This window comes from Stegostoma tigrinum, chromosome 8, assembly GCF_030684315.1.
Source record: "Stegostoma tigrinum isolate sSteTig4 chromosome 8, sSteTig4.hap1, whole genome shotgun sequence".
Taxonomy (NCBI): Eukaryota; Metazoa; Chordata; class Chondrichthyes; order Orectolobiformes; family Stegostomatidae; genus Stegostoma; species Stegostoma tigrinum.
The window spans coordinates 67,484,933-67,499,941 of record NC_081361.1 but is presented as its reverse complement, the minus strand read 5'-3'; the positions used below and the strand labels follow the sequence as shown (position 1 = coordinate 67,499,941).

General features: G+C 41.8%; 1 protein-coding gene across 9 annotated transcripts in view; it reads left to right on the top strand.

Annotated features, from left to right (window-relative positions):
- Nucleotides 1-15,009, top strand: part of mast2 (microtubule associated serine/threonine kinase 2) — a 464,628-nt gene that overhangs the window by 45,971 nt on the left and 403,648 nt on the right. The window contains exon 1 of one of the 9 annotated variants that reach the window (XM_059647952.1): nucleotides 11,446-11,497. The exons of 7 other annotated variants lie outside the window; for them this stretch is intronic. In XM_059647952.1, coding sequence (XP_059503935.1) covers nucleotides 11,483-11,497 — 15 coding nt within the window. In that variant the 5' untranslated portion in view covers nucleotides 11,446-11,482. Of the gene's footprint in view, nucleotides 1-11,445; nucleotides 11,607-15,009 lie in introns of those variants that run through there. One more of the 9 variants, XM_059647953.1, reaches the window with a different exon arrangement.

The window sequence follows — 15,009 nt, the reverse complement described above, 5'->3', positions numbered from 1 at the left end:
GGCTAAATAAACAATCACAGACGTATTATGCTGTAACAATCATGGAATGGGAATATATGGATAGAATCAAGGAACAAAAATGGGGTATAGACGGGCCAAGCAGGAAGTATATTTCGGGCATACAAAACATTTGGGGAGAAATAGAAGAGCAAATAGGTAATATAAACGAAGAAGTGGAGAAATGAGAAGATATTAATAGATTTCAGCTACTCTAACATTAACTGGGATGATATACCATTTGAAAGAGGCTCAACTAGGAAGATAAGCATTCTGAAATCCAATTTGGAGAATTGTTTTAAATGTTTTCATAGCAAGCCCAATTAGAGAAGTGGCAGTTCTGGTTTGTTTGAGAGAGTGAAGCTGAGTAAGTGGAAAGGGTATCCAAGAAAGCATTTTGGTGGGATTGATCATCATTCAATAGAATTTGCATAGTTATGGAAAAAGACAAGGAAAAATCGGGTGCATTTTTATTAAAATTGGGGTAAAGCCTGCATGAATCTGTGTGACGGAGAGACATAAATGTGGTTCTAGAATACTGTGCACATATTTTGTGTAAGATTTAGGGATGTGCATATGATATAATTTTAACCAATCCTATTTAATTTATAAACAATTTTTAAAATACGACCAGTATTTTAATTGAAAAAAAATGTTTTTGCAATCTTGCTGTCGAAATTCTTTTTCACCATTTAAAACTGTGCTGCACTGGTTTGTAGAGCCAAATCTACTCTTCATTTGATCCATCTGCAAGATGGTCTTTCGCCTTGCATGAATGTTAAACTAACAGTACAAACTTGTGGCAGGTAAGTTGCACAAAGTCTGCTGTATTTGGCTCCAAGTGTAGGCACGTTTCTTTCAGAGAACTGGCATAAACCTTGTGAACCATTTTTGGAAATGTTTCTGTCATAGTTCTGAGATTCTGGTTCCTTGTGAGGAGAAGGCTGCATGATTAAACAAGAGATTAATTATTCATTCCTTCAAATTGAGATTTTGTTTGTTGCTACTGTTCCGACCTGTGTTTGATTTTATGAAATTATCTCAACCGTGGAACAGCAAAAGTTTGTATTGTTTTCCAGTTTTATATTTTGATTGCTTTCAAAATTGTCTTTGAGCAGAAGCCGTGACATAATTATAAACCAGACATCTGTGTGACCTCCTTTGGTGGTGATCTGTGACTAAAACAGAATTTGGTAATCAATTCTGTCGGATGAGTAGAGGACAAAATTTGTAAACTATATCTTTTGGCATAATCAGTAGTACGGTCTTGGACTTGCTTAGCACGAGTGAATTAAATATTCTCATGCCAAGAAATGTAGTCTAATTTAAGGAAATAATAGTAACAACAGAATACTGTGGAAAAATATATGCATTGAAATGACTGTCTAACAGGTGATTGTATCTGACTGGTAGTGTATTTGAAATTTAATTATCTTTGATCCCACATGTTAGAAAATGAGTATCACATTGAACTGTTGAAAAATATGGTGTTTGGCCACACATTGAAGGAAACTTCAGTAATATGTTTTGTTGAAAAATTAGACACCTGTTATGCTGTTAGCAGTTCATATGTTCAATTGCACAAGTTATCGTTTATTAAAACTGAGATGTCAGTGGGAAAACTGTTTATGACAACTTATTGAAATAGTGTAGTGTCAAGTAGGTTGTGATTCTCAAATCCGCGTTTAGATCTGTGTAATAACAAAACGTTGCATTTTATAGCGCCTTTAACATAAAATGCTCGCGATTTTTCACAGAAATGTTATCAAACAGAATTTGACACCAAGCTACATAAAGAGATGACGATCTTTTGATTAAAGATTATTGTAAACATCAAACCTTGACTCTGTTTCTGTCCACAGATGCTGCTTGACCTGAAGAATATTTACAGCATTTTCTGTTTATATTTCAGATTTCTTAAATCTGCAATATTTTATGTTGAAGTTGGAGACCCTCAGATGGAACAATAATGTTAAACATAGTAGAATCAGCATGACACATAAATGATTTGAGAGAAAATGCACACCCATCCCTTTTCCTTATCTTTACTGGAGTTCACAAGGTCAGGACAGAGAGTGGGGCTGAAGTATCAGTTGAAGTAAATTGCTGTTCTAACGAGCACTGTGTTAGAATAGGTGGACGCAATGAGCTCAAGGGAGGATTTGGTTGGGGGTGGGGGCGGTGCACCCCTGGGTGCAGTGCCAGAGGAGCGTCGGGTGACTGGAGATATCCGCTGGTAAATGTGCAGTGAGGAGTTCTCTTGGAGCCAACTGGTCGGAGCAATTTCAATAAGTAAGAGGTGTTGAAGATGTTTCATAATCTTTTCATTTCAGACTTTGACTCAGAGAATCAATTGTCAAGCTTGCAGAGGACAACATCATACATTTTTATGTAATAAGCAGTCATGTGGACAAACTTCGTAAGTACTTTCACAGTGGAAAAATCTGCCAAAATTGGCCATCAATCCAAAATAGATATACGCAGGAGTGACCAAAAGTTTGGATAAATAGATGGGTTTTGAAGAGGACCTGAAGTTGTGAAACAGAGATGAAAGAGTTTAAGGATGAAATTGCACTATATAGGATTGAGAGGCTGAAAGAGAATTGAGAAACTGTATTGCAGAGGTGAAGACAGTTGAAGATGTGAAAAGATGAGGCTGTGAAGAATTTCAAATCCAATGATGAGAATTTTAAATCTACTTCTTTGAAGCATCAGAGGACGATACAAGCCAGAAAGATAGACGTAATTGCTGCATGTAGAGAGAAGATGGAAACAGCCCAGTTTTGAATGTTCAGAAGGACTTCACAGTTGACAAATTGCAGGCCAAAGAGAACTTCATGAATTGGCTGTGTTTGGTGTGAGTATTGTGTCCAGTACTCACATTAAGCGGGAGAGGGTTCAGAAGAGATTTCCCACGATGTTGCCAGGTATGGAGGTTTTGACTTACAAAGAAAGGCTGGGATTTCCTTCACTGGAGTTTAGGAGATTGAGAGGTGACCTTTATAGAGGTTTATAAAATCATGCAGGTAGAGATACATTTAATGGTTGTCTTTTCCCTAGGCTGGGGGCATATTTTTTAGGTGTGAGGAGAGAGATTTTAAAAAAAAGACACAAGGGGGAATTTTTTTACATAGTAATTTGTGGAATGAACTTTCTCAGGAGGTGGTGGATGTGGGAACAGTTACTACATTTAAAATATGTTTAGATAAATAAATGAATAGGCAAGTTTTGGAGGGATATGGCCCAGGAGAAGGCGTTTGGGATTATGATCAGTATGAACTGATTAGACTGAAGGATCTGTTTCCATTCTGTATGACGTTGTAACAGCGTACAAAAGATGAAGTTGGAGGAAGCTGTTAGAATGGAAGTGAAAGTAAGCTGAATTATGTGATGGTAGCTTAACTACAAATTAAATAATATTGCAAAGTTGCAAGCAAATCTCAAAATGGTTGGTAGGCAGTTGAACCAAGTTGAGATAACCCAATCTCAGTGATGCAGAAGATGGTATGATCATGTATGTCAGAGCTGCAAAGAGATTGATAAGAACATGTATGGAAAATACATCACTCTCTCGGTTGATGTTATTTGCTATCTAAACTAAGGTATTTCCTCCTGCTTTGGCCAAGCCTGTGGTTCTTTGTGATCCTGCATCGCATGAGAAATTGATTTGTATCTCATGATCATTTCTGTGTAACATATTGGAACCGATGTAGGTCAGAAGCCCCATTCTGTCATGGTAGTCTCTATATTTTTTGCAGTGGAAGACAGTCAAGAGGGTGTACAATTCTCTGGCTTTTGTTTTAGCTGGGCCTAATCTCATTGAGCTGAACTTTCTGTCCCTGCTCACTTCATCCTATGTGTCTCCAAACAGTCAGCCTCCAGGGGTCATAGCCATTGCTGCCTGTCTTCCAATTGTTTGTGGTCATGTCCATCATTCTCATAATTTGCAGGTGTATGCAGATGAACAGATGGCCAACAGGTCGTGACCCAGTGGCCAAGTCACCATTACAGTCAGTTTTTGGGAATAGAATTGTTATTCATCTGATGAAACAATGCTGACTTTATTGGCTTAGTAATGAGTCTTTACTGATAGATGAAATTAGCTAGTACCAGAAGCTCTGAGTTGCCGAGCTTGTTCACCAAAATATTTTGAAGATTCCACGGATATTGCTGAGACAGCGAAGATGGTCAAGTATTCAGCCTTTCTCCTGCCTAATGTGTGCCATTCATGTCTCCATATTATAGAGTGCACTAAGGATGCAGGCTTGGTGTTTTTAGTCAGGTCACTGTTGTTCAAAAACCTTAATTCAGCTTGGACATAAGAGCTTCAGCTCTTTAATGTGTGTGTGTTGATTTCAGCATCATGTGAGATTTTTGGTGATTACAGAGATTAGATATCTGAAGCTATCAATAATCACAGGCAACACATTGTCAATGCTGACTATTGGTATGGTAACATCCTGGACCATGACATTGGTTTAGCCATTGGCATCAGTAAGACAAAGTATTTACAGACAGGAGAATCTGTCTTTTGCTCCTGAACGTGTTCTTCAATGTGGAACTCCAGTGTGACGACATCAGTGTAGAACAACTCTGTATTTTTGTTTTGCATCATCACTGGGATTTATAATCTCCTCAGCCTTGGCATTAAACTTTGTCTGATTGTGTCCCTGTGAATTGTCTATTGATGGTTCTCAGTCACAGTGCCATTATCTTTATGCAACAATTTTGTTTCAGTGGCAAGATGGACACTGATTTTGGAAAGAATCAACCATAATGGTGCCAGTTTGGGAGATAATGGTACATTGCAATGATACTGAGATTCAGGGTGGGTTTGATTTTAGGGAGTAATGACAACAGTTTTGTAGTGGAAGAATACAGTATCTGTGACCGTAGAACCAAGCATGATATGAGTTAACACTGTGGACTAATTGGGAAGTTGGAAGGACAGCAATTTTCATGGAACCAGGAATGCAGGCACAGGAGATGGATTTTCCAAACAAGGTGAACTTGGTGAGGATACAGGATCAGCTGTGAACCTGGGGAAAGTTTGGCATGGTGAGAGAGTGGAACAGGTAGAAATGACTGAGGCATTTAAACAAATTGTCTCAATCTTTGTGACAAAGCCAAGTTGACCTCAATAGGGTAAAGAGACAGTGTACTTGCGCACCTTAGCTTAGAGCGAACAGTGTTACATCTGAGTCAGAAAGTCTTGGGTTCAATGTGAGCAAGTAATTTGAATCGATAGAAATTAAAACCCTAAGTTTTCTATTTTCCTTTTGCCATGCTTGAAAGTTTGAATAAATTCAGCAGTTTTGAACCCTTCTCTATAAGGCCACATATGAACAATCTCAATAAACAAGGATATAAAGCATGCTAAAGTTAATGGCTACAAAAGCTACAATGCCACTTTGCCCTAAGTTGTTAAGCAAGAAAGAAGGGTCTGATTTTGTAAGATGTAAATTGACCTTAAGCTGGATTATATGTGATGTTTCTCCATGTTGTGTGTAGTTGTCCCATATCTGTTGGCTCAATAGGTTGGTTGACCTAGGGAAAGTTACCAGGACCTCGCGTGTTAACCAGTCCTCTTAAGACTGCAGTGATCATCAGGTAATTTGGGAACTGCAGATGCTGGAGGGCTACGTGTAGGTTACGTGGAACAGTCCCTCTTCCGCACCTACACAGGCCCCAAACCCCACCTCTTCCTCCGGTACATTGATGACTGTATCGGCGCCGCCTCTTGCTCCCCAGAGGAGCTCGAACAGTTCATCCAATTCACCAACACCTTCCACCCCAACCTTCAGTTCACCTGGGCCATCTCCAGCACATCCCTCACCTTCCTGGACCTCTCAGTCTCCATCTCAGGCAACCAGCTTGTTACTGATGTCCATTTCAAGCCCACCGACTTCCACAGCTACCTAGAATACACCTCCTCCCACCCACCCTCCTGCAAAAATTCCATCCCCTATTCCCAATTCCTCCGCCTCCGCCGCATCTGCTCCCACGATAAGACATTCCACTCCCGCACATCCCAGATGTCCAAGTTCGTCAAGGACCGCAACTTTCCCCCCACAGTGATCGAGAACGCCCTTGACCGCGTCTCCCGTATTTCCCGCAACACATCCCTCACACCCTGCCCCTGCCACAACCGCCCCAAGAGGATCCCCCTCGTTCTCACACACCACCCTACCAACCTCCGGATACAACGCATCATCCTCCGACACTTCCGCCATTTACAATCCGACCCCACCACCCAAGACATTTTTCTATCCCCTCCCCTGTCTGCTTTCCGGAGAGACCACTCTCTTCGTGACTCCCTTGTTCGCTCCACACTGCCCTCCAACCCCACCACACGCGGCACCTTCCCCTGCAACTGCAGGAAATGCTACACTTGTCCCCACACCTCCTCCCTCACCCCATCCCAGGCCCCAAGATGACATTCCACATTAAGCAGAGGTTCACCTGCACATCTGCCAATGTGGTATACTGCATCCACTGTACCCGGTGCGGCTTCCTCTACATTGGGGAAACCAAGCGGAGGCTTGGGGACCGCTTTGCAGAACACCTCCGCTCAGTTCGCAACAAACAACTGCACCTCCCAGTCGCAAACCATTTCCACTCCCCCTCCCATTCTTTAGATGACATGTCCATCATGGGCCTCCTGCAGTGCCACAATGATGCCAACCGAAGGTTGCAGGAACAGCAACTCATATTCCGCCTGGGAACCCTGCAGCCTAATGGTATCAATGTGGACTTCACCAGTTTCAAAATCTCCCCTTCCCCTACTGCATCCCTTAACCATCCTAGTTCGTCCCCTTCCCCCACTGCACCACACAACCAACCCAGCTCCCCCCCCCCCCACCCACTGCATCCCAAAACCAGTCCAACCTGTCTCTGCCTCCCTAACCGGTTCTTCCTCTCACCCATCCCTTCCTCCCACCCCAAGCCGCACCCCCATCTACCTACTAACCTCATCCCACCTCCTTGACCTGTCCGTCTTCCCTGGACTGACCTATCCCCTCCCTACCTCCCCACCTATACTCTCTCCACCTATCTTCTTTACTCTCCATCTTCGGTCCACCTCCCCCTCTCTCCCTATTTATTCCAGTTCCCTCTCCCCATCCCCCTCTCTGATGAAGGGTCTAGGCCCGAAACGTCAGCTTTTGTGCTCCTAAGATGCTGCTTGACCTGCTGTGTTCATCCAGCCTCACATTTTATTACCGTGATCATCAGGTGCCAGGTCTCATCAAACAACTGCTTCTCTCAGATGGAATTGGGCCAGGAGAGGAGGGAGAAGACTCAAGGACCCTTGAACTGAAGACAAGGATGATGCCTTCACCACTTCAATCTGTTTTGGGTCATGCACTTCTCTGTCTAATTAACTGTTGCTTCTTAAACTTAATAAATGATTTGGAAATTCCTTATGATTGGTTTATTGCCTTAATTGGGTACCTGTGGTCCTAAATCCCAAAATTTAACAGTACTGGGGATGAAACTTTGCCCCAAGCCCCATTCTGCAGCAACGAGAGGCCCTAGGCTGTACTCAGCAGCAAAGATAGACTCCAAACTCCAGTCAGCTGCAAATAGAAGCTGATGCCTCCAGGCCCTAGTCAGACATTTGGTTACAGGTGTGCTCTGCGCTGCAGGTTCCACCAATAGCAGAAGAGGGAAGTTCAACTGGCAGTATATCAGTATTCGTTATAAGTAAAACAGATCAACTGATCATGAATTTCAGTGCTGTCTGTTAATGTTTGCTGTGTGGAAATTGTCTGCCTGAGAGCAATGCTCTTCAGCCTTAGCCCCTTCTTCCGCAACAGTGTAGATTGCACTGTGCAGTTTAGCAGCACCACTTCTGACAGTTGTCATGTAAAAATTGGAGCAAATAGGTCTGTGTCCTCACCTCCACTTCTTTTGGTATCATCTCCAAGTTTTGCATCTTCACCTTCCCTGCAGAAATCGAAGGGGGATACCTATGTCTGAAGTCAGAGCCCAGCTCTGTAATCTATCCTGACTGAAATCAAAGACAAATATGCAACAAGTCATGACCAGATAACTCCTTTGCTAATGATGCTAGGTAGTCATTCACAAGGCAACCCAACTACCAACAATCAAAGATTGTCTCTCCTACCTCTGTAACTTGTCCCTGACTATAGAAATGACAAAACTTGTGTTTACGGGACCACGAGTGTCACTTTGCTACCCCCACCATAACAAATGTAACTCTGCTTAACAAAATCTACCAACTTGATTATGTAGTGTCAGCCTGTTTCTTGGTACAGAACTTAATGTCCAGAGGCAAAGAAGCTACTACCTGTGGCATGAATATGCATGGAATAACAGCAAGCTGACTTTTCGTACCAAGATGCTGGTTTCACCTTTGTAGTATGGCAGTGAAACAAGGATGTTTGCAGCTACTAAGAAAGGATGTTCAACAGCTTGTGATACACTCTTTGTGTCCCTTGGAAGGGCAAAAACATGAATATGGCAGTCCTCTTAAAAGGCAAATCAACGAAATTCATCAAGCAAAGGCAACTCTGGTTGGCTCGTGTGCAAAATGGAAGAGGTTGCATCACAAAGGAATTTCTGTCTGAGGTAGCAGAGCCAGATGGCGAGTAGAATGTACCAGACTCTCTTGCAAGAGTTTTCACAAGCCTGACATGAAGGCCCTAAACACATTCCTGGAAAATACTTGACGACAGGAGAAGAGTGGCATTGCCTGAGGGCCAGAGTGAGCCAACATGGATGAAGGTGGAGCAGTGGATGTGGTGTACATGGATTTAAGTAAGGCGATGATAAAGCTTCCTATGGTAGGCTCATGCAGACGGTAAGGAGGCATGGGATAGGGGGAGATGTGGCAGATTGGATTCAGAATTGGCTGACCCTTAGATGACAAAGGATGGTAGTGGAAGGAAAATATTCAACATGGTGCTCAGTTACAAGTGGTGTGCCACAAGGATCTGTTCTGGGTCCACTTCTATTTGTGATTTTTGTAAATGATTTGGATGAAGGAGTGGAAGGCTGGATTAGTACGTTTGCAATACGAAGGTGGGTCACGTTGTGGATAATGCGGAGGTCTGTTCTAGGTTACGAAGGGACATTGATAGGATGCAGAGCTGGGCTGAGAAGTGGCAGATGGAGTTTAACCCTGAAAAGTGTGTGGTGATTCATTTTGGAAGGACAAACTTGAAAGCAGAATACAGGCTTAATGGAAAGATTCTTGGCTGTGTGGAGGAGCAGAGGGATCTTGGCGCTCATTTTCACAGTTCCTTGAAAGCTGCCACCCAGGTGGATAGAGTTGTTAAGAAGGTGTATGGCGTGTTAGCTTTCATTAATAGAGGGATTGAATTCAAGAGCCGTGAAGTTATTCTACAGCTGTACAAAACCCTGGTTTGGCCACATCTGGAGTATTGTGCCCAGTTCTGGTCACCTCATTATAGGAAAGATGTGGAAGCGTTGGAATAGGTGCAGAGGGGATTTACAGGATGTTGTCTGGAATGGAGGGAAAGTCTTATGAGGAAAGGTTGAGACGGCTCGGGCTTTTCTCTTTAGAACGATGAAGGATGAGAGGTGACTTGATAGAGGTGTAGATAGAGTGGACAGCCAGAGACTTTTACCTAGGGTGGAGGTAACTTTTACGAGGGGACATAGTCTTAAAGTGAGTGGAGGTAGATATCGGGGAGATGTCAGAGGTAGGTTCTTTACTCAGAGAGCGGTCGGGGCGTGGATTGCATTGCTGGAGAGGGTAGTGGAGTCAGCCTCATTAGGGGCAATTAACCGGCTATTACATAGGCATATGAATGATCGTATAAGGTAGCAGTGGAGTTTAGATAGACCTTAGGTTTTTGGTAAAAGTTTGGCATGACATTGTGGGCCGAAGGGCCTGTGCTGTGCTGTACTGTTCTATGTTCCTTGTTCTAACATAACAGTCACGGAGACAGTAACTTGCCAACAGGGCCTAACACAAAGCAGCAATCTGCAAAGAGATCAAAATACTGTTTCATATGCCATGCATTGCAGAACCTGCGCCATCAGGTAAAGTACAACACATGAATCTGAGCCATCCCCAAAAGGTTTGATTTGTTGCACATCCATTCTCTTGCATAAATAGAAGGTTGCAGCTGCTGAATTTCTTTACTTCAGAGCAATGACATAATTACATTTCAGAAAGCACTATTGTGGCTGTAAAGTGCTTGACATGCCTAAGAGTGTGAAATTGCTGTATAAATGTAAAAATCTTTCTGTTTCGTCATGGTGCTGACATGGCAACCCTGAAAATATGAACGATTTAGTGAGCCACCCTGAAAGTTGAACAGTGTGTACTCTGCAAGGATGAGACTGATTAGACATTTTATTTCTATTTTCTGTGTAGTTTTATACAGGATACCTATTTGCCAGGCCACTGAATCACAGAATGGTTACAGTGCAAAGGAGACTATTTATTTGGGTATTGGTCAGTGCAGCCTTTCTAAAGGACCAGTCACGTAGTGCTAGTGCCCCCACCTTCTATCTTTAGTCTTGTTCGTTCTTACTTTTCAGACAATAATCCAAACCCATCTTGAATGCCTTGATTTGAACCTGCATCCACCACACTTGAAAGCAAAGCATTTTTAGATTCCATTCTCTCTGTGATAATGTTTTTCCTTGTGTTTTCATTGGTTCTTTGGCAAATTATGTTCAATCTGTGCCCTCCATGCCTTCTTCATTCCACCAATAGGAACAGTTTTTCCCAATCTACCTTCTGTAGACCTGTCATGATTTTGAATCCCACTGTAAAATCTCCTGTCAAAAAATGCCAAGAAGGATAATCCAAACTTTCCCAATGTATCTGTTCTCGTACACCTTTACTGCAATCTCTTCGGTGCCTTTATATCCTTCCAAAGTTTTGGTGCCCAGTATTGGGTATTGTACCCCAGTCGAGACCAAGCCAGCATTCTACCCAAATTTAACATGATTTCTTTGCTTTTGAACTCTGTTCTTTTTGATAAAGATGAAGATGCTACATATTTTATCAATCACTCTCTGAATCTCTATTACAATGACAGTACTGATTGAGCAATTGCTGCAAAATGGATGTTGAAGCTATTAAATTTACCTCTTGGTAAATGCATAATCTTTTCCCATGTGATAAACATGTACTTATTTTAGTTTTGACCTGGAATCAAATTGTTGGCAACTGAAATGCTGAATGAGACATCAGTACTTGCAAGATTCCTGAAAAGACTGCATACTTTAGAAACCGAGCATCTGGAAAACCAATGTTAACCATCTTTTTATGAGTGGACATTACTCCTTTTTATCTGATTTTCTTCTGTGCAACTCTGTGAGCTGCATAGTGGCAGAAGCACTTCATGTAAAAATTGAGAGCTCTTAGAAATCCGTTAAAGGTGGAGTCAGTGTAGCAGCACAGTATCACATTTGTAATTCTTTAAGCGTGGCACCAGATGTGATATTGACTGCAGTTGCTGAATATGATTTAGGACAGTACATGCACATTTTGAAGGTTAGTGTACTGGCATATGACAAACCAGGCACGGAACAGAACTTGTGCTGGAAATCGCAAATAATTTTCATTTCTCAGAAATGAAGCATGACAAAGTAAAATGAAGCAGGTAACACTTTGTTTTAGTATCCTTTTTATTTGTTGATGAAACCTCTGCAATAGCTGACGTATTTGTTAAAATGTCCGATGGTTGATCATTTGGAATCCTAAGGCTTTCAGAGCGAACTGTTCTGGTTATAATGTCTTAATCAGTAAATCTGAAATCCCATTATAGGCAGCTGCCTTTTGGTGCAATGATTGTGTTCAGTCATTGTTTTTATTATCAGTATTAATTTTTTTTACAGTTTCTAATGGTAGCGATGCCATTTTTGAGTTAGGATCTGGAACTTAATTCTTCTGACCAATTAATATTTCTTCTGTAACTTGCAAAATATCAATGTATTCTGTTTTGTATCTAGAGACCCTGATTGTGCTACTGTTAAGAAAGCATGAGAAAATTAGAAAGCTAATACTGTAATTTGTTTTGGGCTGAGTTGGCGTTAGAACTGCATTGCTGTTGAAAACGGTTAAAATAAGCTGTTCATAACGTTGCACTGCGATGTTTAGCATCTTATACTGTGCATAATCCTGTGAATGCACCTATTATCGAGGAAGAGTGTGAAATATTTCACAGCTGAGCGCTGAATATTCTTGAATTCAATTCTGGAATTCATTCCAAGTAGTTGATTAAATAAACATTTTTGTTTCATGGAATTGTTTCATTGGTTTATGAAAACTGCTGCAGACCTCCGTTAGATAGAAACTGGGGTTGAATTACTGCATGTTTTGAGCTAAATGTTAACTAAAATTCATGTTCAAATTGTGTGTAAATGAAAATGTTGTAAATCAATGAAATGAGAGTCAATTCAACATTGTTTCAAAATAGATGGTTTGTGTCGTTTGAGTGTCATGCTTGCTTGGTATATTTCGTACATTTTAGTCAAAGTTCAGCCTCCAAGATAATATTGCAAGCCAAAATTCAATTCATTTCTTTGTACCTAATTTTCAATTCCTGCTTTGGTTATTCATGTTTATTGGCTTTTGCTGTGGCTACAGATGGGCATAAGTAAGCAACATTTCTTGTTCTGAGTTGTGTTGTTTATCGTTGTTCGGACTGTTTTCTTCTGTGCAATTGGTTCCAAGGTTGCTTTTTACCAAAAGTACATTTATTCAACATTGTGTCCTATTTCTTTAATTTTGCTTCCACATCTCTCTGGATAATCAAGTAATAAACATGCATATGAACAGAAGGATTAGAAGGACTTTTAAAATTATTTTTACCCCAGTGGGTGGCACCTGGTTAACACTGCTGCCTCACAGCGTCAGGGACCCAGGTCCAATCCCACCCTTGGGTGACTGTGCAAACTCCACATCGACGTTCTCCCCATGTCTGCATAGGTTTCCTCTGGGTGCTCCGGTTACTCCTCTCCGTCCAGGGATGTGCAGTCTAGATGGATTAGCCATGGTAAATGTGGGGTTACAGGAATAGGATCGGTGGCTGGGTCTGAGCGGAATGCTGTTTGGAGGGTCGTTGTAGACTTGATGGGTCAAATGGCCTCTTTCGCCACCTAGGGATTCTATGATTCTAAATAGGACACTTGGCCTTTCAGATTGTTCTGCCTTTTGATAAGAACATGGTGTATTTCCCACTGGCCTCAACTCCACTTCCTTTCCTGTTCCAAAGCCCCTTAAGTCTCTTCGTAGCCAATGATCAAACTATCTCTGCCTTAAAAAGCATTCAGAATTACTCAGTTATCACACTTCCTGATATCTCGATAGTAGTCAGTACTTTGGCCGTGGGAGATTATTTCTCTACTTTCCTTGCTTTTCCAACTCTTCTCCCCACCCCAACCCCCATAATGCTCAACTGGAGATAAAGTCCAGGAAACTGATCTTTGATCCTGATTGAGTTTCACAGCCATATTTGGCTGTGTAAATACAATTTTGATTGACCGTGTCCTTTTGAATAGCTAAAAGACGTGTACTCAAGAAACCCATTTATCTTTGTGGGTAGAGGGGTGTTTATTGAATGTCACACAGCTCTGCTTGTGAAGCTTGTATTGTATTATCTTGTATGGTAGTGTTCCTCATGATTAGGATGGCTTACTTCCTTTCTGCTTTGATTGCAATATGGCTGAATGGCTGATAAGTATAATATGTAATTTGCAGACTCCACTAATATGGGGGTCAATTTGAAGGGCTGGCTGGATGAATTGTTTGGAGGTTTGTGAGCCCTGATGGATGCCGCAGTTCTGTCTCTATGTTTTCAACAGTCTCTGTGTACTGTGTACTTTTATCTCAAGAGGGTTGGAATATAAAAGCAGCGATGTGCTTCTGAGATTTATAAAGCTCTAGTTAGGCCCCATTTACAATACTGTGTCCAATTTTGGGCCCCACACCTCAGGAAGGACATACTAGCCCTGGAGCGTGTCCAGCGGAGATTCACAGGGATGATCCCTGGAATGGTAGGTTTAATGTATGATGAACGGCTAAGGACCCTGGGATTGTATTCATTAGAGTTTAAAAGGTTGAGGGGAGATCTAATAGAAACTTACAAGATAATGTATGGCTTTGAAGGGGTGGATGCTAGGAAGTTGTTTCTGTTAGGCGGGGAGACTAGGACCTGTGGGCACAGCCTTAAAATTGGAGGGGGTAAATTTAAAACGGAAACGAGATGACATTTCTTCAGCCAGAGAGTGGTGGGCTTGTGGAATTCATTGCCACCGAGTGCAGTGGAGGCTGGGACGTTAGATGCCTTCAGTGCAGAGATCGACAAATTCTTGATCTCACAAGGAATCAAGGGCTACGGGGAGAGTGCAGGGAAGTGGAGTTGAAATGCCCATCAGCCATGAATTAAATGGCGGAGTGGACTTGATGGGCCGAATGGCCTTACTTCTACTCCTATGTAGTTTGGTCTTATGGTCTTACTCCTGAATGAACCTTCCCAATTTTGCTTGGTCAGAAATCAGGGACTCCTCTCACGTGGCAGAGATGCGTTACATCTTAAGGACTATATTGAGGACATTCCTGAAACATTTATGCTGTCCTTCAGGGTGTTAGTTTGCTACAAATGACTTCCAAGTTGTTTGGAAATTAGTGTTAGACAAAGTGTGAAATATCCAGCCTCGTGCCTCTTTTTGACTTGAGAGAGGTTTGAAGGAGACTGCAAAGGCACACATGGTAATACTTTTCCACTGTACTTTGAGGCGCCTTTTGCTGTTGCCCACATCTCCAAAGTAGACAGGAGCACCAGGGATTACTGCTGCTTAGTATGCCATGATCTTAATTGAAATCCTTAGTCTCAAATACTCCATTTTTCCCTCAATCAGCTGAACGTGAAGTTGGTACATTGGAAATGATAATGATTTCCAATTTCTATTTCAGCCCTCATTAATCAATCTAATCCCCTATGGGCCATCAGTTATGGCATAGAAACAAGTTTATATTTAGTATTAAAAATTTAACTTCTGTTT